The following is a 26,997-nucleotide window of genomic DNA, read 5'->3' as shown; positions in this document are numbered from 1 at the left end:
CCCCTGTCCCTCTCTGGCCTGGGTTCCAAACCCTTAATCTGTCTCCTCCCCCTTCTCCACCCTGGGGAGAGAAGTGAATGAGCGGGGGAAGAAGAGGAGAGGGGGAAATTTTGGACTGAATCAGGTGTTGGGTGACTAAGCCAACATGGAGGTAATGAGAGGCTGTTAAGATGGCCATCTATGAAATGCCCTTATGCTTAGTAACACTGTGAATCTCACTTGATGATGTTGTCATAAGAAAAGAAAAGTGATCATCTGAGGTCACCAACGTGTGAAAGCTGCTCACTTTAAGTTAATGACAACAGTGTGTTTAGTATTTTAATTGAAATGTTAGCAGAGCATCTTCCCTGCCTTTGCTTAGCTAATAGCTTAGTTAACAGAGTGTGGCCTTTGGAAGACTGTCTAGACTAGTAGCAGTGGGCTAGCTGGCCGAGACCGCACTGGACTTTCTATCCATTATTGAGCAGCTTGGGAAGCTGAGCAACTCACTGAAAGCCTCCCCACAGCAGCCCAGTGCCACAGTCCATCTGAAACATTAATTAGGCTTGTCCTAGTCCAGGCCACCTCCATCATACTATCTCCTGCTACCACACCCATCCCCGTAAGTAAACACACAAATACAAAATCCACAGTCCTCCATAAAATGCATCTATGTACACCTCACCTGCTGCTCAGACTAAGTGGTGTCCTGACCTATGCAAATATTTTGACTCAGGGTTTGGACTGGTCAAGCACAGCTGTTTAGTACCACAGCCCTGTGTGGTGGGGCTGTAAGAGATGGTTTCATCACAACAATCAATATTCAGTTGACCCTTTTTTTACTTGTAGTCATTTAAAGTACTCTTGAACCCCACTGCATTGTTTAGTTTAGCTAAAGATGTAAATTTCCTTATGGTAATTTTTTTCTTGTGAATGATAAAGGTCTTAAGATTGACCTATTTATGTAATTGAAAGACCGTACCAGAAATCTGATTGTAAGTTTACTGAACAATACAGCAAGATGTCCCTATAAGTCCATAACATCTACAGGAAACAGGAAACATTGTATTTATTTCATGTGAAACCACTTTGCCAGTTCTTATGATTTTTTGGACATTCTGTAATCCATTTCAGAACAGATCTCATCATATTTGCTGTTGCTAACATTTGTTAGTGGGTGTTAATTGCATATTTTCAACACACATTTTCCCATTTCCAATTGTAATTTTGAAATATATTTACAAACTGCTGTTTATATTTGTAGCCTTGGTCGTTATGTGCATTTATTTTGTCTCATACAGTACTGTATATAGACTCTCGAGTCCCAACAGAAAAGTCATTGCTGCCCCCCTCAGAGCGATGTATTGAATTTTGTGTAGTACTGGGTAGATTGTCTACTTGTAGAATACTACATTTGCGATCTAATCTTCGAACACGTGTGTACACAGTGACACGTCTTACGAAGTACAACATTGAGTCAAACAACTGTGAGCAAAATGGGGTTAATCAGTAACTGGGTGAGCCCTGTCAAGTCATGAGCTACCCACTTGCCTAGTCAGGGTAAGATAAATGCTGGGCCCTCCCTTTGACATGTCAGTGGTCGTCAGCTGAGGCTGAGGGTGTTCACGGGATTTACACTGATGAAATCTGAGCTAATTGAGCTAGAATAGACTTTCAGTGCAGAACTGAATTGATTCTTGTTTGAGGTCCTTATTAAGTATAAATAATTTTTTTTTTTTTTGAAAGATGTAAGGTGTGTTTCCCTGATCACCTCCTTGAATTCAAGGAGCTGTGGAGCATGTCCATGTCTTACTGACCTCATTCTGCCCTGCTGTCACAGTACTGAACGGCTCTGTGTGGACACTTTGGACTCCTCTGACTTTGAAACTTTTGACTCTTTTCCAAGGAGCCATATCTTTGTATGTTAGTACACAAAGGAGAGTTATTATGGCCTAGACACATTAGCACAGGTAAAGTTTCACTCACACAGACACCATTGGTCATATTGTACCATTGATGTTTTGAATAATTTGTTGTATTCAAACTCTTACACTGGCTTTAATTGCTGCTTGTGAGTGACCTCAGGTACCCTGTAAGTGCTGGTGGTATATGCCTACTTTAAAAGTAGGACAAAAATGAAAAGGAAGAAAGAGTGGGGAAAAGACATGAAGGCATGAAAACTGCATTAGGCGGTGGCAGCCAACACAGAGAGAAGGATGTGAATGATTCAAGAGGCAAAAGGATTAATAATGCAGGACTCCCTCTCTCCCTCCATCCCAATGTCGCCCCCCCACCCCCACCCCCACCCCACTCCCTTTACCCTCTGCCTCCATCCTTTTGTATATTTCTCATTCATTCTCTCTATCTACTGTATCCACCCCTGATTTGTCCTCTCTGTTGTCAAGTCACTGACCTAACCAGTAGGGGGAGCTCTCATCATCAAGCCTCTCTTGCTCTCTCCCACTTTTCTGTCCTCCCCTGCTGTGTGCAGGTTTGGAGCCTGAACCAAGTAAAATAATTTGAGTGTGTTACTCATTGACTGTTCCCATGCCTCTTCTCTAGATGCATGCTTGATGTAAGGTGTATGTCCACTGGTCTGCTCCGACATCACCTGTGTCACCTCTATCAGTGCTCTTTCCCCTCTATACCTCATCACCCTCACCTAAGCCATGGGCAGAAATGACCTGGCCGTGGGAAATGATGACCTAATTTAATTGCAACACTGATGGCCCGTCAGGAGGCTTTTAATTACCTGCTCATGTTTCTCTCTCTCCCTCTCCCTCTCCCTCTCCCTCTCCCTCCCTCACTCGATCCTACAGGACAGAGCTCTAATGGGCAGCATAACCAGGCTATGTGACAATGCCATAGCACTGGAATCATTCAAAGGCTCTGAGAGAGAGACCAACCCACTCTACAAAGATTACCATGGTAAGAACACACACACTCGCTTATCTTTCTGTCTCTTTTCCATCAAATACGCTGCTTGGCGCACACACACACACACACACACACACACACACACACACACACACACACACACACACACACACACACAGGCAGTGCATTAAGGCTGGGGCTGGGCTGTGGATGGAGGCAGGGCAGCCCCCTTGCAGGCCAGGCTGTCAGTGCGTGTTAGTGTGCTGCTGCTCAATCAGACGTGCTCCTCAGTAGACAGGCCGGGGGGGATTCAGCTGCCACGCTGTACCCCCTCTCCCTCGCACCCTCACCCCCCTCCATCCCTGCCTCCCCCCCTCCAGCAGAGCCTCTCTCCCTCTCGCCTCGCCCCCTCTCCATCCCTAGTCCCATCCCTTGTCCCATACCCCTGAGGCTCTGGAGCAGAGCAGACCAACACTGGGGAATCGATATTCTCACCATCACTCTCTCTTCCTCTCTGCCTCTATCTCTCTGTCCCTCGCTCAATGTCTCCATGGCCAGCATGCTCTGCTAATAAATGGAGGGCAAGGCTTTCAGTAGGGGAAGAGGACACTGGTAAGGGACAAATGGAGAGAAGGAAACGAAAAAAGAGGAAAGGAGGGCACTGTTGTTTGTCTCTGCTCTCCCAGTCCTCACCATCACTTTTCCGGTACGGTTTTACCATTCCCTCTTTCTCCCTCTTGCTTCCCTCTTTTCTATCACTCTATCACACTCTCCACGCATAAAGGTCAGTTTAAGCGAGTGTGGTATTTTTAGTTGTGCCTCTCGAACTCTCCCACTCACTCTTGCACTATTCCTCTCATTTCCCCACTCCCTCCCCTCCATGGGTTAGACAGCCCTGGTTGTGACAGATGAAGGGATGAGGAGTAAAAACATTCAATGGCAGGTTTTGGTTTCATCCAACAGCATGTTTTATTTAGATAACACACCCCATAGTGATCACATTCCTCTGCATTAAAAAGCCAGGTGGCTTGTAAACCCATTCAACATATGCATGTTTCAGTGAATAATTTCTTTAAAATTGTATGAATTACAAAAATGTTCTTTGGAATTTCCAATTAATATTATTTGAATGTCTTGTTCAAAAAGATATTTGCCCTCTGTTTAACCAGCCAGAGAAATTCTGGTTGGGTTATGAAATACATTTATTTGTATGACTGTTTTGATGTGTGTTCATGAGTGCAAACGCATCTGGTACGAGTGTGAGAGAGCGTGCGAATGCGCGTGCGTGCGTGTTTGCGGCAGCAGTTCAGGGCTGCTCAAAGCATGCTGGGAAGCCTGTCACTGCAAATCAGGCAAGGGGAAATCACCCAAGTGCACAGAGGAGAGAACCCACCATCCCCCACTTTCTCTGTCTGTCTCCCTTTCTCCATTACTCCCTCGATCTCTTCTTTTCTCTCTCTCACGCTCATTTATACCACTCCACTTCTCCAGTATTTTTCCAGTTTTATGAAAATGTAACTTTCTATTGAATGGAAATGAGAAACAAAGTATTCGGGGGACCTTGACAGCAAAGGCCCTGCCTCTGTATGTCGGTTTCCTGTCGCTCATTGCTCCAATGTGTCCCAATAATAGTTGGCAGTGAACAGTTACCCATGCTTCAGCGTGTAGGGACTGTGACTATGTTGCTTAGTGCAAATATTGTCGTCTGTAATATACCGGTTTGTTAATGCGTGTCCTAATTTTACTACTGAACACTACATTCTACCACAGTCACTCATGTAGATGAGCACAGTTTACTTCAAATCAAATGAGGACAAATGTAACCTTGATTTTAGTGCAACATTTTCACAAATGCACTTTATAATGGTGGATCCTTGAAAGCTTCCTCTTAAGATGTTAACTGTCAAACTTGCTTCAAAGGAAAACAAGATTTTGTAGACTTGACGAACAGAAAAATGGCTCCCTTCGGTTGTCATAAAACTTATTTGAAGATTTCATCATTAGAATCGTTTTTAGCAGTTGCCACATTTAAATAGAAATAGCCTTTTACATGTCAAACAAATTAAGAAATGCATTTGCAAATGTGTTTAACAAACAGTTCATACATATATGAAATCAGGGTGAGATATCAGGCATTATTTGATATTTGCTCTGATACAATTAATAATTAATAGTATAGAGCAATTTTTGCTATCTTGCAAACCTAGAAGAAGGCAAGATTCCTTTGAAACAGGTTTACTGAGTAAAATAATGTTTAACTTCTTAGTCGTAGTAAGTAGTGAATCTTGCATATGTAATTTGGGGAAGGAAAAAAACTCTTTTACATATTTAACACTCTGCACACCACTGTCCAGCACAAAGTTATTTGTTATCGGCACAGTGTCACATAACACATGCACACTGTGGCTAGGACAGGGATATCTTCCTTGTATTTCTGTTGTATTTGTAAGCGCTTTCAGCTTTAATCTGCACTCTCCGTCCTTCACAGGCCTGCTACATGTGCGCCAGGTACCTCACCTGAACTGTCTGGCGAATCAACTCCCTGACCACAAGGACCTGGCCTTTAAGCTCAAGAGAAAACAGTTCAGTATTGAGGTATGTTGTCTGGGTTACTTAGCATACCCAGGGTTTCTTCATAAACAAAACATAGGTGTTCACCGGTCCTACCGTCTTGTTGTATTTTTAATGCTGTTTCTCAGTCATATTTTTTGTTTTGTTTTGTTGCCCCAATTTTACTTCTCTAATGTATTTTGTAACTTGCCATGTAACCATTAACCTAAAACAAGAACTTAGATGCAGTAATTATTTATTAAGAAAGCCATTACATTTGTTCCATTTAAGTTGTTCATAGCAGTGCTGAAATTAAGTGCTGATGATAATGAGAAGTCTCTCACGTAAGCCAAGCTCCGTCAACCTGTGTTACCTTTTATCTGTTATTGGGTGGCAAAATCAAAGGTGAAGCTATTGATTATACACTGTTGCTACCACACTTACTCCAGTGCAACATCAAGAGGCAACAGAGTGTGAAAATTTTCTATCTATATGCTTGAATATGTAGTGAAAAAATACTGGTGGCGGTTAAGTTATAGGTGTAGTTTGCACTTTTGGTATACTATAGTAGTTCAGTAGTTAGGATTAGTTGCCAGTCATGATATTGATGCATGGACATGCAACCAACCGTCCATGACAGACAGAAATGAAGAAACGAGAACAAACAGGGTTTCGCTACACAAACATTTTAAGCCACAATAGCTCTCAGGTGAGCACACTATGCACAGTAGATGCTGTTTATTTTGTCTAGCAGGTTCCTGTTCATTCACTTCCCAGCTGGGAACAGCAGTGACCTGTTGAGAAAAAGGAGCAGTAAGCAGCAGGTGTATTTTAAACCGCGGCCTATAAGCTAATTTGAATTGCAGTGTTATTTCCAAATTGCCTTCTCCACGTCTTCTGAGACACGTTGGATTGAGGTCTGAAGGCTTTATTAGGTGTCAGAAATACACAAAAAAAGGTTTTCTTCAAAAGCAATTGTTGAATTTCTTTTTTTTTTCTTTTTTTTTTCGCATCATAGCTTGAAATCTCTTGATTGGCTTGACCATTTTAAGCCTGCATAGAATAGAGGCCTCTCCATTTCTTCATTAATTTCGATTTATGATTTTTTAACCTCTTTCTCTCTCTCGTCCTGTCAAAGACGCATCCATTTTGCATGTGTCACATCATCACTCTCACTCCGAGCAATCAATCTGTCACTGAACTACCACTCTAGAGACAAATTAAGGGGCCCTCCTCTTAGCTCAGGCTCATGATTGGTCCTCATTACATTATCATTACCTTATCACACCCTCTGGTCCTTGGCTCTTAGTGAGTCCTATTGTCTCAGGCAGGAGGTGAAAGGGAGGAGAGGAATGCCACCCGACCCCCTCCCCCCTACAAGCCTCCTCACATCCTACGGTCATCCCCTTCTCATTTTCTGCCAGCCTGCACCATCCTTCTAACCCTTTCTCCTGTCTGCATTTTCCCCCACCTACCCCCTTTCTCTGACCCCCCAAATAGGCCACTCCAGTATAGATTTATAAGGTCCGTAAAAGTCAAGGTGGTTATCCTCAATGGTCTTTTAATTAGGCCTCTGTATTGAGCAGGCCAGGGGGCTGAGGCCTAGAGAATCTCTGTAGCTCTATGGGGCCTGGATACCATGTCATATATCCCAGCAGCACACTGTTAAGACCAAGCTTTGTCTGTCTTCCTTGTTTAAAGAGCTTTACTGGAGTTTTTTGTTGAATGTGAACCATACCCTTGTGTTGCCCTCAGAACATAACACTATAAGAAAATCTCACAATTCTAAAATGGTTGTGATTGTTGACATAAGATAGTAATAATATGAAATGTCAATCACAGTCCTTGGTCATGACACATTGTTATGTGGCAGGGAATTTCCCAACATTGTATCATACCACCAGTTATGCATCAAATCAATCAAAACACATATTAGTCATTAGTCATTGTACTACACTATTATGTTTTCATGTTGTGTTCTGTGGAACTTTGATTGGATTCATTAATTTGTAAACCACCTGAGATGGAGATGTCACAAAGGTATGAGTGCATGTTGGCTCTTCATCCCTCGATGCAGAGGCATCGGTATACCTGTGTATTAGATCACACACAGGACCACCGCTGCGCTCTGACTGTGTGACTCATCATATACTGTGTTTGACCTGTTGGTCAACTGCCTCGGTGGGCCGCTGATTGACAAATGACATGGTGATTGGAGTCTAAGCCCAGTGTCTGACATGTGACAGCCCACACCATCCCTGCTAATCACCTCATTTACTCAAGCTACAGGACTCCTCTGCCTGGAGCCACATAATACAGAATTCTCTGACTGAGTTTGTTCTGCGCTGCTCCGTCTGTCTTCTTCCGCACATCTATCATGTCAGAGGTAACGCACTTCTCCTGCTGCTATGCGCTTATTTCAACTTTTGACTCCTTTTCCACATTTAAAAAGCAGGAAATTCAGCCAATCTTTGCATATCATCTATCTGGATTAATTTGTGATATGGCGAAGGTGAATGACAGGTGATTGACAGCGCTAGCTGCTCACCAGCTAGGTCAGGCAGGTACGTGTCACCCAACTGCACATGGAGTCATGCTGATGACTAATTTCTTAACTGCTGTTTGAAGCACACCTCCATCACCTAGCACATCAGGAACGCGGAAAAGTAGTTGTTTACCAGCACGCAGAGTACAGGGTTGTAGCTCATGTATTAAGTTATTAATAATTAATAATAATATTTTTTTTTTCTAAATTTGATAACATTTTTAATATTAATTCCCAACCTCAAACTCAGCACCATTATCAATGTTCTTCTGGTTCCGTGATAAGGTTACCACGGTAACAGTTTGACGTTTCCGAGAGTTCAAGCTGCGGTTGATGAGCAGTTATTAGCCATGAGGCCTGAGGCCAGAATTAACCCATGGCCCTGTCTGAGCAGGTAGGGGGAGTGTTAGGTGTTTAGACAAGATTAACACATACTCATAGACACATACGCAAACATTGCTCGCTCCCACACATGAAGATATTGAAATTTGTGAGCGCATACTGATTGAGAAATGCAAGCACGCACATATGTGACGGAAATTTCTTAAACATGCATATGTGTGAGAATTTTTTCCCACTCACTCATGTTAAGCCGACACAGGCTTCTGTCAGTAGTTTCACAATTCAAGATGCTTTGAGGATGAAGGTCTGAAGAATGCAGGTGATATGCAATTACATTCTCCTTACCTTTGTCTGACCCTTTAAACTGACAGACAATGTGCCTGTGGGGTACTGGGGTGCTAGAGGCAGGTCACGGGGTCAAATACAGTATAAGACGGGGATTTGTGTCAAATTAGTCTTCTCTTAGAGGAGCTATTTGGAGGTGTCTGTTGCACTGACAAGCTATGTCACTATGGCTGTGTAGGCTGTGCACATGTATTGGCTTAAAGGAAAACTTTCTAGTATCAATTAGTCTCTAGTTTCAATTTAATGTTAATGGTTTTTTGTTTGGTGGTGTTTTGAGATCTGAAGTGGAGAGTCAGTATAAGAAAGATGGAAGAGAGGATTGCATGTGATGAAGTTCCCAGGCTACATTTCTTTAACATGGCAGTTACTGTACTTCACACTTTCTGACTTGTAAATACAGTTCACATCAGCATCTGTGTCAGAATTACAAGTTTCTATATATCAGACTTCACACTTAATAAGACAGTGTTCAAACCAACTTCAGCCCTTCATGAAAAAACACAGCCTCCTTCATTCATCAGAAAGAGGCCGATTCTTTGACGCAGCGGGGTGCTAACACAGAAGGCACTAGCAAAAAAACGCTGGCAAGACCATTGAACCTGGCTGAAACACAGTGCAGTGCAGTTCACAGTGCAGTTCATCTGTCAATACACTGTGGTGGCCTGTCAAATACATGCAAACACACGTTCCTGGTAGATTACTCTGTAACACGAACACCGTTTTTGTGCTGTTTATGGTGCAATCACTGCAGTGAAAGATAAATAATTGCTGCTGTGACATTGCCTGTGTCAATTGTAAAAACTGGTTTCAGAGTATTATAAACTGTTGTGCAGTGTTTTGCATTCTGATAGACCATGAGACTGATGGATCTGTTTCTCAAACCTGGATTGAATTTCATCGGCTCACAGGTACTTGAAACAACAGGCCCCCACTCAGGCTGCCCAGTGCCACAAAAAGCAAACAAAAAGCAAACACACATGGATGTCTTGTGTCAAAGTCCAGCGTTAAAATCACTAATATATTAGATACAGTGTTAGAATGACTATGCAGTGCATTTTTGTAAGCCTCACACTAACAACTCTGCAATCATACAACCTTCTCGTGTCCAATGACCTTCCATCCCACATAACATGAACTTGGCATTAGCCAATCGAGTAGACTCTTCAGTCGAGTGGAGGGGAAGTAAAGAGGGAGAAGAAAAAGGGAATGAAGATGATGATTGTGCTGAGTAGAAGAAGTCTTTAGGAGAAGAGGAAGGCGAACTGAAAGAGTCCAAGGGAGGTGTATGGAGTAGGTTAATGTTTCTTGGCATGTCCTCAAAACGTCTTTAAGACAACGCCTGTGTCTGCCCCCTGTTGAAGCCTGTGGGTGCCGAGGGAAGGGTGTTAATGGACCTATGTGAGGAACAGAGCGAAGGCTTGGAGAGGAGGGGGGAGGCGTAAGCGGAGAGGAGCAGTTAAGTGATTCTCAGGTCAGGTCTAATTAAAATGAGGGCTTTTCCTCAGAGGCACCAAACCGTCTTATTGAGAGAGAAATAAAAAGGGAGGGAAAGAAAGAATTGTAGAATGCAGAGCATGTTAGACAGAGACCCAGGCCTCAGGGCTTGTCTGTGTATTTGTTTATATGTTTGTTTGTATTCCATGCCTGGTCGTATATCTCCTTCCCCAAGTCTCAAATAATGCTTGGTACTAAAGATCAAAGAAAAGCCAATATTGAAAAGAACTCATACGGAGAAAAAACTAAACTGGGTCATTCAATACAGTGTTTCCCCTAAGTTGACTGCTTTCACCACATTTGCCAGATTTTGTGCGTTTACAAAAACGTGGATAGTTTGGCCTGACTTTCAGACATTCGGGGTCGATGTCTGCCCATCTTTGGTTTTCTAACACTTGTTGGAAAGCTTTTATTGCACTTTACGTAAGGAGTTGTCAACCTGTCTCTCCTCTGCTCTGCGTTTGTGGGGAGGAGCTAAGACGCACACGGTTAAACAGAGAGCAGAGGAAAGGAGAGAAACAGTGAATGACAGTAGAACGCAGTAGAGACCCTCACACTGAGCTGAAATGACACTAGTGCACTTAAATTAGGTAAATAACATAAATACATTTTTTTTTTTTTTTTTTTTTTTTTTTTTTTTAACTTTTTTTTCTTTGTTTTTTGGGGGGGGGGATGGGCAGTCCCCCCCAAGGCACTTGTAGGGCAATAACTGCTTCCAGTAGTTGATCACAATGAGTTGCAGATTGACAATAAACTTAATATAAACAACGAGCTTACTGGATGTCCTGAACCTATTAGTAGCATGCAGAAAAAAGGTTTTCTACACATCTGCCTGTGATTCCTACATCTGCCTTGGGAATCATGATCAGATGGGAATGGACCTTTGGAATAATATTCCGCTTGAATAATTTATACGTCCTCCGTTGGTGCACACCAGCCTCTGTCGCATTTTGGAATGAGGTGTGCTTATGGTTTGTGCATATATGAGAACGAGAGAGTGAGAGCTCAGTGCGGGCCAGTCAGTGGCACGCGATCGTACCCCTCAGCCGAACAATATTCACAACATACATCAGAGTTATATTTATTATTTAACAGGGATTTTATCTATTCTGCAAATGTGCATGTGTGTTTGAAAAGGTCCAGCTTGTTAGGTCTCAATGCTGGTCTTGGGTTTGTGGGGGGTGCAAACATGCAAGTTTTTTTTTGGGTTGCTTGTTGTGCATGATGGGGCCCTCACGTTATTCAGGTTTGCTGCATAAATTCATGGACGGATGTTTGCTAATTCTGTTAATTTAGAAAACCAAACCCACTTCAATAATGCCACTCTTCTAACACCAAATCTGGCCCCCAACAGTGGCGTACATTATCTGATGTGGCGCCAAGGTAGCTTGCGTATCGAGGATGTGCTTCTTACGACAAGGTCAAGGTTCAGAAATGATTAAGGAAACTGGCTAAAACAGTCCCCAATGAGATTTTTTTTTGTCAAATGCCTAGGGAGAAAAAGCAGTAACAGTTGTGGTTTCTGTAGTCGAGTCAAAGCTGTGCTGCCCTCTGTACTGAATTATCACAACACCGAAACGTTTCTTGCAATCGGACAGTGTTAAAGCAAAACAAAACAGGGCATATGTGCTCCTCCTGCCAGGCTGAGTAAGAGTGTGGTCTGCATGAACTCGCCCTGGAAGTGAAGCTGTTTCATCAGTGAGCAGTGAACCCTTAACATAGTCCATGCACCACTCAGCCCCCATCAGACTAGACTGGCCACATTGGACTCAGACCTGATTAAAGTAGTCCTAGTTGTCTTCAGCTCCCATTAGAGAGAGGAGGGGAAAGAGGCTGTAACTTGCATGCCACCCTACATCCATGGGGTCTTGTGGTACTATAGGGTATGCATAAGTGTGTTCAGAAAGGGCTCACCATTAGCATAATGGTAGTGACTGGGGAACCACAGGCCCCCTGGTGCTTATAAACTGGGTCTTCGCTGTATCTTTGGCTTCTGAATCATTTCATTGTTATTTCCTTTTAGAAAATAGGGTCTAATTTTGCCTTAGGTCCATGCACTTTTTGTGCAAGTGTTAAAAACTGTTGGCAAGGCTGGCAAATGTGTTCACTGTAAATCCTGTGCAAAAAACTTTACTGCTTTTCCTCATATTCAGGCATAATTCCTAATTCCTAATTTTCTTTTGATCCTTGGTTATGTACACCTAATACCAAGACTAAAACCACACTGATACGTTTTAGTTTTAAAACACATCACTTATGCCTGGCGTCCACACTACTCTGTTTTCGAGCCCTGAAAACTGAGACTTTTGGAAACGCTGCTGGCCCGGTTTTAGTGTGAAAACTCTGGGGTTGCATTGTAGTCTGGATGGGCAAAAAATGAGACCTTTAGAAACAATGACACAGACACCAGGCTTGCCTCCTGATTGGGTCTTATCCGTCACGACTACCAGTAGAGCATACAACATGGATAATGAATTACAAGCATTTCTGACCATGTTGTCTTTGCTACCAGCTGTCGTGCAGTTAAATTCTGCCTTTGCTGTTCTTCGTTCGTAGTATTTTCTGCAACAAACCAACCACATGCACTCACTGTACGTGAATGGTCATGTGATATGCATTTTCAGGTGTGTTAGTATGGCTAGAGATTATTTTCTGATACAGAGCTAAAATGCTCGTCTGGACAGAGATAGTTTTCATTTTAAAACCTTTCAAAATGGAAATGTAATAGTGTGGACGCAGCCTTAGACTTGTTATTTAATAGAAACGATGAAATAATTAGTCACTCTGCAAGTTAGGCTGCACAGGATCTTAGAATTTGCAATCATGCATATGTTTTAAAAAGAACCACATGTTGGTATTTGAAAGTCCAAACCTTCAGAGGTCAATAATCCAGCAATCTAAACAATGCCCATTATAAAATTGCCCTGAAACACTGTTACCATTGTTACTGAGACTTGACTACAAAGTGGCAAAAGGCAGTGATTGTCCCATTTTAAATGAAGCAGTGACTTCACAGCTGTTGGTCCACAGAGAAAGTTAAAATTGCCATCATGGAGCACAAACAGCTCCATGGTCGGAGTGGTTCAAAGGTGGAATGTTGATCCGGAGCAGGAGCATCAAACTCAGGAAGGCTCTCTGCTTGGGTCCTAAAAATAACTTTCCCACACTCTCACCGCACAGTGTCCTGGGGGGGTCAGGAGGAGGAGTGTGTGTATGTATTTCTGTGTGTGTCTGCTCAGTGTTTATGTATCTTATGCTGTTGAAATGTGAACAAATTTGAAAACACAGATAATGTTATAAATATGGTGCTGTCTGCACTCATTTTCAGATAGTTTTAATACAAGCTTCTTTTTTTTTTGAAAAAAAAAAAGAAGCTTGTATTTTTTTTTGAAAAAAAAAAAAGAAAAAAGTTAAGTCTCTTCTGCCTCCTCTTCAATTGTTTGACATTTCGACAAATGTTTTTGTGTTGTATAAAATTATTTGGTGAAGGGATAATTAGCTAACATTAATTCCATGGCTGATGCATATAGACCCTTGATCCCTAACAGTACTACTTTATGAAACTACTTTGTCATATCTGTGTAGGTTGACAGTCAAATGTCAACATTTTTTAAAAGCTAGTTTTTCCCGTTCTCACTACACCGTGTCTTGATGTCTCTGAAAAGCTTGTCTACACAAGGACACAGTCTTATTGTTGAGGAGTCCATAATTTCTAGACTCCTCACAACAGAATTTGTGTGCTTACTTCATTCATTTGTTTGCATCCCAAACAAAAGTAGGCTTAGAGATGCCTGATCAGTTGGACACTTAGCCTTTTTCTAAATGCTTTCTCTGTCAGCAATCCCTCAATGAGTCCTCGCTCGACAAAAACAAATTGGGTCTCTTGATCCTCTTTCTTTCTCTTTATCTCGGAGCACACCATAAAGGCATTTGTTTCAGCTAATCATGGCAGCTACTTAACCCCTGCTACTGTGAATATGGTTGTATTTAAAAAGGATTCACCCAACAGTCAACACAGAGTTGTTTAAAGCGGTGTTTGCCATTGAGAGAAGTTAGCCGGCCGCTGAATGTAACAGTGCTCATGAATTTTATGAGGGCAAGTGTCCCTGTCCTTCAGAGTTCACAGGTGGCTATTGAAAGGCCTGGCCAGATGATGGAGGATAGTTAGGACACATATAGAGCCCTGAATAGACTTTAATTACACTCAGCAGATGAGTCAAAGGGGCCATTGGAAGGACAATCCTGCACTTCAAAAGACAAGTTAGAGGGCAAGGTGATGGCGCCTTATCGAAACGTTTGTGACCCCATCCATGAATCAGGGCGCGTGTGTGAGTCAGTGGTCTTGTACTTATCCGGCAAAAATAGAACAATTTTCTTTGTGCCTTGACTGCGTGTGTGTGTGTGTGTGTGTGTGTGTGTGTGTGTGTGTGTGTGTGTGTGTGTGTGTGTGTGTGTGTGTGTAGTGTGTAGTGTGTGTGCGCATGTGTGCGCGTGCGCACTACCTAACACACATACATGAATGTGTGAAGGTGGGGGAGGCACTGGGTGGGAGAATACTCCAGTGTGTGGCTTAACCAAACTTTCCTTTTGTCCCTAACAATGATGAGTGATGATGAGTGACAGGGGTGTTAGGAGTGGGATCTGGGGAACAGAATGCACCTAAGCAGTGCTCACCCAAACCCACACAAAAGGCAGCAAAAGGTCAAATCTGAGGCAAGCTTCTTATCCACTGGCATATAATATTGCACCATTTTATGTGCTACATAATAAGCGAGAACATTTCATGTCTCTTTGCTGTGCTCAGGCTGACATGTATTATTTTTTAGTATAATCTTAATGCAGTTTCAGAGCCACCCTGGATAATTTTGCAAAGGACTTTGCAATCCTTTTGAAGTATACAAATTCTGTCAGTTATTGGTTACTCCCAAGTGTTTTAAATTGGAAGTCTCATCACAGCAGATTGATAAAAAAATACCCGTTTGCCTTTTCTTTGTCTTTTTTTTAAAACTTTAATAACAAGAAGAGTTGCAGCGAGATGCTCACTCTCTCAGTATAACTTCCACTGCATATCTGTTTGTCCCGTCTCTATGAAGCAAGTAAGAAACAGAATCCATACATTCTGCTTACACAGCCCAACAACACACATACACCCCTCCTCTTACCTCCACACACACATTATGCCCCACTGCTAGCCTGGGATGAGGACAACTTGCGTGCAAGTATTTCCCAGGAGGCAGTTGTAGACTGAGGGTTCTGAGGCCCGGGGATGGCTCTAGATGGCGGTTAGCGAGGAACCAGTATTTTTTTTTTTTTTTTTTGCCTGCACTCCTCCTACCCCTCCCCCTTTCTGAGCTCAGGCAGTGATCATAATGGGGGGTGACAGCTCACCTCTCCCTAGCGTGCCTACGGTCTTCGGAGCGTTAGACCCCCCCGTGTAACCCCACCACCACCCCCCAAGTCCCGGAAGGCCACAAAGGTTACTCCATATGTTAGTCTGAGGATTCTTATTAATCTTTTTTATATATATATTTCTGTCAAGTCTTGAAGTGTTTGCGTAAATCAAATGGAATCATATATAAATTTCTGCTGGATCCCTTCATCATAAATGTATGTGCTCAGTATGGAGTGTCTTCCTTTGTTTTATTTTTTTTGTTTCTATCATCCTCTGTCTTCTGTTCTTCTGTGTGAGTTGTAACTCAGTGGTGTGAAAAGATCCAGGGACTGGAGTTTCACATCTATTAAAGACTTCATGTTTGGAGAAGGAAGTGATCTGATGGCCTGATGTTGTACGCTCACTTACACATACTGTTTGTATGGGGACGTCATGTCCGCTTGCTTCACCCACAGTGAATGCATATGAGTGTGTGTGCATGTGTGTGTGCTGCTGCGCCTGTGTTTAGCGTGCATTTAGTCCTGACAGTGTATCTTTACTTGCCTTGGTAATTTTATAGCAAAGGTATTGTTTTTGAGTCTCCTAAACACTGTTTCATTACTTTACTTTGTTTGACAAACATAATTGCTAAGTTGAAAAAATTTGAAGAAATTCAATATTGTTTGCTCACTCAAAGGCATGATGGGAATATTTTATGTCTCTGTTGCAGACATCCAAAGTTTTCACTTATTGAGTGACTTGGTTTACTCATATTAAAAATAACATTCTGGCCTCAACAAGAGAAAAGATCCCAGTGAGCGTCCCTCTCCAAGTTAATCTCATAGGACATGAAAGTTAACAACCTCCTTTGATGCACGTCCTTAAACACACTCTGACATTCAGCAATCCTCATTTGAGGTTTCTGCATCAACAGAAGTGCAAGGAGACAGAAGTTGGAATGCACAAAATTATAATTAAATCAGTACAGTGATTTTCTTGCACCCCTCAATAGATTGCACATCTTGGTGTTTGTGTGTGTGTGTCTTTGAATCTTAGCAAGATTGTTAATGCCTGTGCAAGTCTTGAATAAATGGCTAGTGAAACTGTATAATGAGGAGTGTGTGTACTGAGAGGAGGGTTTGCGTGCTTAGATGGGCAAGGAATAGCGCACAAAAGCATGTGTAGTGGTGAATATTAGAGTAAGCTGAGTGTTAGCAAGGTCACTCTGTGTACAGAAAGAAGTGCTTTCCCATCTCAAACTCACTCGCTCTCCCTCTGTCTATCTCCCTCTCACTCTGTCTCTTTTGTCGGACGCTTCCTCCCTCCACTCCTGTTTTTTTAATCATAGTCAGCTTTTTAAGAGCATTGCTTTCTCTACATTTCAAGCCCCTCATTCCAACTTAACTGCCTTCACATTTACCCTTTTCACCTCATTTGCTACCAGACACAAAGTCAGCTTGGCATCTTATAAGCTGCTGTCTGTTTTAGATAATAAAAAAAAAAAAAAAAGAAAGTTGTAATCATGGTGAAAATTCAAACTACACTCAGTTGCTGAACCGGAACCTGAAAAAAAAGATAGGCGATCTCATTTGGATGTTCTGAGAGAAGTGCACAGGCACAGCAGCACTGCTGTGGGAATCAATCTGCAAGAGTAGGATATGCAAGATAAGTGCCAAAAGGGGTGTGTGCACCCTCCCGGCATCTTCTCCAAACACACTGCAGGCTAAAGTGGAATCCCAGCCACGCCCCACATGTCGCCCCACGTGATGTTTGGGGACGCATTGGGCACCCACCCTGGACACTCACAAGCCTTTCTTTCTTTTCTCAATCAACACAAGTGCATTACCACTTCTGGCCTTAATGGAAGCCTACATATCAGAGACTAGGCACTGGCCCGGTGTAATCTGACTTGTCTTAATTACAGACAGTATCCAGTAATAGGCTGCTTCCATAGATATCAGCCATTAGAGCAGTGTCTCTGACGGGAGAGGCCTGATTGGCTACGAGGTAGGTGATAAAGAAGCCATGCCTCATTTACCTCCAATTTTTTGTTCACACATCCCTGTATTAAAGTCAAGCGTGAAGATGGCAAAGGCCTGTGTTAAACTGATTTATGTGCTCTCCTGTGTGGTGGTGGCTAATCTGCTCCTCCTGATTGCATTGTCAGCAATCGGTGCTGCTTTACAAGTAAATGATTTCACTGGGTGGAAGTTGTTTCAGCAAAGTTAGAAGTTTTCATTAAACGGTCCCTTTTCTGAACTCATGAAAATTGATGTTAGCGTGGAGTTCTTCCTTTCTCTCTAGTGAGCTTATAAAGTGACCCTACCCAGGCCTTGGGCTTGTCTGTGTGGTTTCCCTTCCAAAACCTCAAACCAACTGCTCTTGTCTGCTAATTGAGCAAACCCACAACAAGTGTCCACAAAAAGACTTTACAAACTTGAACAAGATGTTGTTCTTTCAGCAGACTTTAACTGTTTCCTCTCAACTATCCGTACTTATCCAACTTTCTTCTCTCCCCACAAGTATACACACACTTTCTGACAGACTCATCGCGTGCTTTCCTGGAGCGGGAGCTTGGATGTTAGGATTTACATTGATGTATATGATGACCAGTAGGATATTGATGATAGATTCACAATCCTTCCATCTCACCCATTCACTTTGCCTTTGTTAGCGCCAGAGCAGCATGTGATCTGATGACAAGATATGTTTGAGTAATTCCACAGACGGCTTCACCATCCATTTCAAATGCCATAAAACAAAGTCAAACCATTAAAGATAATATACCCATTATTAGTATGGAAATTAGAAACAGAATGCCATAGAGTACTGAAAGCTTGTCACTTGAGTGACAGTTAAAGAAACTCCTGGTTCAGTGCACTGTATTTAAGATATGTTTGATGTTTTTCAAACTCCATATTTGGCAAATTATCCTCGGGTGGCAGCCCACACCTTGTTGGTATTTAAGACAGATTTCGACGAATATTACTGGATCGTGGTGGCGGTTGCATTTAAGGGTGCAGCTCCCTCATAACAGGGAGGTGTCGTCTGCTGACAGATCACTGTCTGGATGAGAGAGCACAGCAGCATCCCACCTCATTACCGTAGCAACACACTAACCGAGGGACCGACACACTGCTCGCTGTGATTAAGATGTAAATTTCCTCTAATTGGAATGTAAATTCATACATTTATATGAAGACGTCAGCTGTCAGATTGCAATATTGTGTCCTTTTTTCTCCTTCTCCCCTGTTCCCCAGGCAGGAACTAGGTGCCTGTAATCTGTATCATACTCCCGCAGCCCATCCTGGGATTTGCCGTTTGTTTAATGGCGGGCCCATTGTCCTGCTTCCAGGCCGTCATTGTAATGCTTCCCATTCATGTTTCTGTGTTTTGTTGCAGTCTGATTTGCTCTTGCTACCTGTGTTTGTTCCTCCATGCATGGCTGAGCCGTCAGGGCTTTGGGGATGGGGAGGGACTTTGAGACGGGGCTGGGGTCATTGGGTGGCCGTATTTTGTGTGTGCATCGATTACTTCTGCTGAATGTTCCTCAATGCAAATAAGTCTGCCACTTTGAGAGGAAGCACATGTATCTGAAGTAATTAATTTTACCCTTGAATGCCAGCTGTGGTGTTGGTTTGATATGTTCCAAATTGAGCTTTCTCACCAAAAAGGTGTTAATTTAGGGATTTGGCAGATGAAGTATGTGTGTTTGCCAGTGTATACTGGGATGCATAGTTTTTGTCCTGCTAATTCTGAGATTCTGCCATCATGGGGGGGATTGTGATTGTGAGATTACATTGTGAAATGACACATTAAGACCCAATCACCTTAAAACTGACACCATACAAAATTCTTCCCACTCAAATGTTACAATAAGTCTAGTTATAGCCTGCTTACCACGGCCCTGTTTATAATAAATTCTGTCATTTTCTGACTTATTCAGAGGAGATCTCTCGAGTGGGTGAACAGATGACATGCTTTCATAATGTGTGTTAATGATGATAAAATTGTAATATAGATAATCGAACTTTCGTCTTGTAAGTACTAGAACCTTTAAAGTTACCTTTTCCGTGTGCATATTTTCCACATAATAGTTATAAATGATTTCTCCTACTCATTAGGAGACAAAACAAGTGAGGCATTAGTATTTGTATAGTAAGTATTTAAATGTAGGGTGCTCTATTTTCATGCATGCTTACAGTTCAAACACCTAAGACTTCAGATAGGATACTAATCCTGTTTTCACACAACAAGCTTTACCAACACCTGTCTGAACAGGTCACGCTCCTGATGATCCTGCGCATGCGCAAATGAACAATAACACAATGTGACACCTGGCGTGCTCATACAGAAGTAAACTGAACATCATTTACATGAGGAAGTACAGGAGGGCCCATAGTGTCTTCCACCTTTCCTTATTAGCATCACTAATGTTACTTACGTTAGACCACCAGTGAATAATCATGACTAATCATTTGTTGTCATTTGTTTGTTTTGTGACTGATCAGATGGAGGTCACCATAAATTTGGTATGTATGAGATTTACCAGACACTCAGACTGAAAACATTACAGTTAAAAAAACAAAAGCTGTGTTACCTCAGATACAAGGGACTTGAAGACGGTTATCACGGTGACAGCCATTTTATCCTCCTCAGTATCCTCAGTATCGAGTTGAACAGTAGAATTACGCTACATTACAAAATAATCTACCTGGAACTTTCAAGGTTCAAGGCAAAAATGTTGTGCCTTTGTTCCACTTTGCCTTTCTTTATAATTGGTATGAAGGCGGAAAGGGGGGATATTGTGGTTTCACCTTTTTGCCGGCAGAGGAGGCCGCAACAGGGCCGAATTGATATCTTTGTAAAAGGGAAAGCCAGCATCGCGGGATGCGGTGTGACGTTATGATGATGTGCCAAGTGTGCGACCCGCCACCGGGGAATTAAAGGTGACTGAAGAAGAAGTTAGCAGCAAACCTAAAGGAATCAACACGTTGTATATGATGCACAGAAACTTTGTCAAATATGTCAAAATGTGCGCAGCTAGCTAAAGCACCTCCACAACTCCAGTTCACCCTCCATTGTTGATTTGTAAGTTACGCGCGTATGCTCGGACTCGTATGTTTTATGTCACACTACAACACTGTAGAACTCCAGCAGCAAGGTCACACACTGGGGCTGGAATATGTCACATTTGTTTGGTTAAGTGTAAACAAGCAAAGGCGGTATAACGAAGGCTCTTCTTATAGCTGGATTTCTTTCTTAAAAAGTCAGGCTAAACATTGTACCAAAGAGATATAGAGTTTGCACAGCTTACTGTGCAGTGTTCAAAAAATATTAAGGATTCATAATATTGAACTGAAGTCTCACTGACCTCAATGATCTCAAAGCTAAAATTAAAAAAAAAAAAAAGCCTTCAGTATGTGAAAGTATATTTAAAAACCACAGACAGACTTGTGGTTGTGAGTTCATTGTGAGTGAATTAAATCATTTCCATTTCTTGTGTAAAAGCAGAACTGGTTGGCGTGCCGGATCCTGCCTACAAACAAAAGCAGGATGATTTCCTTTTGTTTGTTTGTTTGATTGATTGTACAGATCATCAAGCATCTCTGGGTGTGAACTGGAGGATCCTACATATCTCCTGTACATTCCTCTCAGGCACAGCTAGTGTGTGAAATCTCACAGGTCACGCAAACCTTTCTATGAAGGAGGTTCTGCTGCTGGAGTTCGTTGTTGGCATGTTTGCCATGGCAGTTCCTCCATTCTTCACACGCTTTCTGAGGAAACGTTAGTGCTGTGTGTGTGTGTGTGTGTGTGTGTGTGTGTGTGTGTGTGTGTGTGTGTGTGTGTGTGTGTGTGTGTGTGTGTGTGTGTGTGTGTGTTGGCCTACAGACCTTAATCAAATAAAAACAAGAAACATAAACCTTTAAGACAGTGTGATGTGTTCACAATGTGTGTGTGCGTGTGTGTGTGCGTGTGTGTGTGCATGTGTGTCAAGGGTGCTGCAGGGTTTGACAACAGCATGTGTAGGTGTTGTAGGGTGCAGGTAATTAAAAGCACTGGAACTCCCAGGAGGAACCTCCAGGCAACGTCAGGCAGGGAAGAAGAAGGGAGAAAGGGTGAGGGGGCCCTTCTATTTTTAGGTCCAGCTGCAGGTCATACTAGCTGGACCTATGCAAAAGACACAGTGGTTAGTAAAAGGCCAGTAGGTCTTCACCGGCCTTGTCTGGTGTGTTGTATATGTGAGAGGCCTGGGTTTCCCATGCAGTCTGATTGAGGGTTGAGCTGTACACCAGGAATCCTGACAATGCTGCCACAGCATGTTGACACTACTCCACCCACCTGTGGCACCAGACGCACGCGGCGTTCCCTCCCTCAATTATCCTTCCGTCAGGAAGGAATCCTAATAAACCTGCTCCTTTCACTTCCATTCTGTCCATCACCTTCTGTTTATTACATCGAATCAACGGTGTGGAAAACTGACACGTTCCCAGCCGCTGTTTCTGTTAACCAGGAATCTGCCTCTGGTCACGTGAACCGACCGGCTCTGGTCATGTGGGTTATTTTTCAAGTGCGGGATGTGCTTGTGCATCCTGGTGACTATAGAACAGCCTATCAGGAGTTACATCCTGATGCACCCCCCTTCCACACCACCCTCAATGACCTACAGTTCCACCCATCACCTGACTGTTCAGGTGTCAGAGGAGGAAATGAATGATCTTTTTTGCCTTTGGGTGCCAAGATACAAATCATTGATTGCGATTTAGAATTAAACTATATTAATGTCTTTTATTCTTTAGAATCTTTTAAAACCTTTTAAGAGATTATTAATGATGATGATATTTTAGACTTGCTCCTTTAGTCCTCAGGCTCATTTACCACACAGTACCATACAACTAACCAGGGTCGGCTCACCACAGTCACAGCACAGACATACAAGAGAAGGGGTAGGGAGGAACTGGGGCAGAGAGATAGACAGACAGAGGAAGACAGAGAGATAGAGAGAGAGGGAGAGAGACCATTTTGTCCCCCAGGTATGACAGAGTCACTCATGCAGAAAGATCCCACATGGAGGGAGGTGGGAAAGTGGGCAGAGTGGGGAGGGGAGGGGCATGAAGGAACTCTTGGCTTCCTCTCTCGTTTGTACCCCCCTACCCTGAAAACACATCTGTCTTCTTTTCTCTGCCACACACCTTCCCTGCATCCTTTGCTCACCTTCTCACTCTAGTAACAGAGACTTTTCACTTTTAGCAGCTTAAATTGTTTTCCCATATTTTCTGTGCCTTCAGAGTGTTTCCTGTCACATTTTCATGCCACCTGCCATATTTTGTCAAACTTTCCTGGGATGGAGCTCTTTGGCTGCTAGTTTGTTCTCTTTGTAGCCAGTGTGCTTTGGCCTTCACACACACACACACACACACACACACACACACCCACACACACACACACACACACCCACACACACACACACACACACCCACACACACACACACACACACCCACACACACACACACACACACCCACACACACACACACACACACCCACACACACACACACACACACCCACACACACACACACACACACCCACACACACACACACACACACCCACACACACACACACACACACCCACACACACACACACACACACCCACACACACACACACACACACCCACACACACACACACACACACACACACACTGCTGTTACCGTTACCCCAAGCGGTCCGTCTTACATGCAAATATGTGTCTGCTCTACAGTGATCACCATTATAGTCCGTGGCAGAGCTATCTCATGGCTGCATGCATTAAAACAATTAAACTTTGCCCCTCCCTCGTCACAACAATCATTTGCGGATGTGTTGGGTGAAATTTAGCAAGAAATTATCATTTTCTGAATCACTTCACTCTGCTTGCTCGGTGTTTGTTTCATTCTTTCTCTTTCTCCATTTCGTCTTTGAGCTCTCTAAAAGACTTGGAGCCCCCTGCATGTTCTTCTTTTTTGCTTCTTTTCTCTGTACTTTTTTTTTCATCATTATCCAACAGCACTTTTCTGTGCCTGCAAATGCTTTCTGAACGGCGTCCTTTCTTCCCTTTCAGGCTGGATGTCATTGTTGCTGCCTGTGGGCTGGGTGTATTTATTTAGGGGTAATTGGTGTGTGGATGAGTGAGGTAATGAGGTGCATCCACACTTGGCTGCTCCCCTCCCTGAGAGCCTGAGACAGACGTAGCCTAGCTGGGCTCCGGCTTGAGCTGTACCACACTGCTGTCTCCTCCACACAGGCCAGAATGGCTCTTTCATACCCAGGTGGACAAACACAATCACTGGAGCTGATACCTCAATGAGGCGTCTGCAGTTTGAAGTGGTGTTTGTGTGTGTGTGTGTGTGTGTGTGTGTGTGTGTGTGTGTGTGTGTGTGTGTGTGTGTGTGTGTGTGTGTGTGTGTGTGTGTGTGTGTGTGTGTGTGTGTGTACGCGTGCATGAGTACATATCCTTGTGTGTGTTCATGTGCATGTATTTGTGGGTGGAGAGGGAAAAACAGCGCTTGGTTGTTTGCCTGTCTCTGTCTTGAGTCCTTGTTTGTCTTGCGGCTTGTGTTTGTATAAGTGATTTTCCCTGTGTGTTTGTAAGTGCATGTATATCAGGCTGAGTGGGTGTTCAATGGAGCTCAAGGAGGACCTTTGGCTCTCATAGCCCCCTGCCAACCTCAAACTGCCCCTGATGTCCTGCAGAGTTACCTAATGATTTCACTTACACCTCCCTTATCTGTCTGGCCCGTGTGGCAGCAACCGTCTGACGCTTCAGCCTTTACATGCCATTTGCTGCCTCATATCGTGTGAAATTCAATTGCACAGCTCCAACTGTAGCCAGAGTAGGGGGATCACCCTCTCTCTCTCTCTCTCTCTCTCTCTCTCTTTCATGCTCTGCTCTCGTCTTCTCTCTACTTCTCTCGTCTCCTCTCTCTCTCTCCTTCCCTCTCTCTCTGTCTCTCTCACACACTCTCTCTCCCTCTATCTGTCATCCCCCTCTATTTATAAATACAAACATAAACAGTTCTACCATCACAAATTTTTTCCATATTATGTGAGGGAAACCTTGCATTTTCATGTTTTAGCACTCTAAAGTTAACACTTCATTTCTCCGCAGTGTGTTGGTGCCAGACTTTGAATGAGCTGTTGAAGTTTTAAAGAGGAGAGCTTGGATGTTTGAGGCTGCCCACAGGTGTTCAGCAAATAATATTATGCATAGATTGTTTTGTTGTTATCAGGGTAATTGGTGTAGACCTGCCAGCCTTTGATAGACACACAATTACTGTATGTGATGCGTAAGTGGACTCATTTTAGGGCAGGATTTTGAGTTGCTAATGGTGCATTATTCAGCTTTTGGTCTGTCCCCAAAAGTGCCGGGCCAAATCAAACACACCGCTCCAGGGTAATTGAGGCCCACTCCGCACCCCCTGCAGTGAGCAAGGCAGAACTGTAATCCCCTGACAACTCTGACTTGGCCCCAATCTGGCAGGCCGCCCATTTCCCAGCAAAACGCCTAACTCGGCATCGGGGAGAATGAAGAAGCTGATAGTCACATTTGGAACGCTTTCCAATTTTGTTATTCTTTTCAACTCACCAGCAGTCTGTATCAATCTCTGTACTTAACATTACTTTTTTATTTAAACTATAATTTATAGAACATAATTGTGGACTAATTATACATGTCAAAATAATATTCTTACTCATCAGTCTCCTCAAGCTTTGTGGGTTTTTTTTATCAAAGGTTTTTGACAAATAAACTTAACCGCCCTAACCACAGAATTGCTTTCACTTTTCTTTTAAAACAATTTTTTGCCATGCAAGTTTCATGGATTTGTCCACAAAATGAATAACTCTGAAATTACATTAAATTAGAGCAACATTTTAGTGTGAACTTTGGACTTAAATTTGTGCATTCTGTTTATTTTTTCAACTGCAGTTTTGGGAAATTAGGAAATGAATGTTATCATTACAGTAACTGAAAGTCACCTTACTAACCAACCTGCTCCCGCAGCATGCTATAGCTGCAGACACTGTATCTACACTGAATATTGATTATTCCAAATATTGACTGGAGCTTCAGACCTTTAGAGTTTTTCTGTGTGATTTTGTTTATGGTATTCGGATTTTAGAAATAGCCAAAAAATACAGATTATTTTGCTTTATTATTCTTTGTACCTTAATAAATAAATTCTTATTGTAGCAGCAGTAACAGCCAGAAATGACCCTCTTCACGTTTAATATCTTACCTATTACGCTTTCTATCTATTAATGTGGCCCTCATTTAAAAGATCAGTTATTACTGCTTCATATTAGGCACAGCTCCGACCTTTACACAATCAATGAACAGTGTTTGAACTTGTTTGTTTTTATCTTATTAAACGTAATTTTGATCCAGTTTCTTCTACTATTTGAGGACTGTCCACTAAAGCTGCTAGATTTTATAATTTTATGATCACATAGGTGCAAAGTGCTCTTTCAAATGCTGTCCCACACTTAATGTAACAGTATAAAAAAAATCAATTGAACCAAATTTGATTTGTGATGCTAAATTGCTAAAAGAGTAACAGAAAGTTCATCTGTTAGTTTCATTTATTTGACATTAAATATCATGTTTTACAACAGTCCTTGTGGTGAAAAGTCTGTATTTTTAATAGCGCTGTATCAGATCTTTAATGGATGGAGTATTGCAGATTGAAAGTAATCACCGCAATCATTTTTTCTTGAGTTAAAACTGTTTTTACTTTTATTGTTTTGAAATCCAGACATCCTCTGCAGTGCATCCTCCTAAAGGGGTCATTTGCAGAAAGGGTATCGCATGCATTTAGCACTGTCTCTCTGATTTTCAACGTTAGCATGCATTCTCCCCAGGCCCTGGCTCACTGTTTTAATGGCTTTAGTAATGCTTCACAATTAACACTCAGCCACTGCTCTAGGTTAGGTAATGGCTGATGTGTTTCAGGCTAAATTAGAAAACACAAAACAAGAATTTCCCATCACCCACAATGCTTCAAGGACCTAGAGGTTGTGGGGGAAATGGAAGGTGGTGAATTTTTTGACAGGGCAGCAGAGGTGATGTCTCATTCCCTCTGACATCCTGAACACCCTAAAGGTGGCTTTGCCAACAGTCTACCCAGGAAGCACCTCACCTAGCTGTGGCTAAATTTACACAACCACCTGCCCACAGGGAGTGTACTGGAGTGGAGAGCAGAGGTGGAGGTGGAGGTGGAGTTGGGGTGCGGGTGGAGGGCAAATAGAGAGAGGAAAAGGTAGGAGAGTGAGGTGTGTTTGTGTGTCAGTGGATGCAATTCACTATATGTTTAAGTAGCTACACTTGACATAAATTGCTATTTGAATCAAAAATATTGAAATTCAGATTTGACATTTTTTGTAGTTTTTTTCAGTATTTTTATAACATATTTTGCCCCTCTTTGTTCCTATTGTCCTTTCTGTGAGGTTTGCTC

The 26,997-nt window shown here is 42.6% G+C and overlaps 1 protein-coding gene across 2 annotated transcripts in view; it reads left to right on the top strand.

The window, feature by feature from the left end:
- elp4 (elongator acetyltransferase complex subunit 4) overlaps positions 1-26,997 on the top strand; it is a 54,014-nt gene that overhangs the window by 16,800 nt on the left and 10,217 nt on the right. For both annotated transcript variants that reach the window (XM_022742954.1, XM_022742946.1), the window contains exons 8-9: positions 2,799-2,907; positions 5,345-5,451. In XM_022742954.1, the coding sequence (XP_022598675.1) occupies positions 2,799-2,907; positions 5,345-5,451 (216 nt within the window). The remainder of the gene's footprint in view (positions 1-2,798; positions 2,908-5,344; positions 5,452-26,997) is intronic.

Source organism: Seriola dumerili, unplaced genomic scaffold (genome assembly GCF_002260705.1).
Source record: "Seriola dumerili isolate Sdu_G_001 unplaced genomic scaffold, Sdu_1.0 BDQW01000003.1, whole genome shotgun sequence".
NCBI classification, from domain to species: Eukaryota; Metazoa; Chordata; class Actinopteri; order Carangiformes; family Carangidae; genus Seriola; species Seriola dumerili.
Note: the sequence above shows the minus strand (reverse complement) of the source record. Positions and strands in the feature narration are given on the sequence as shown.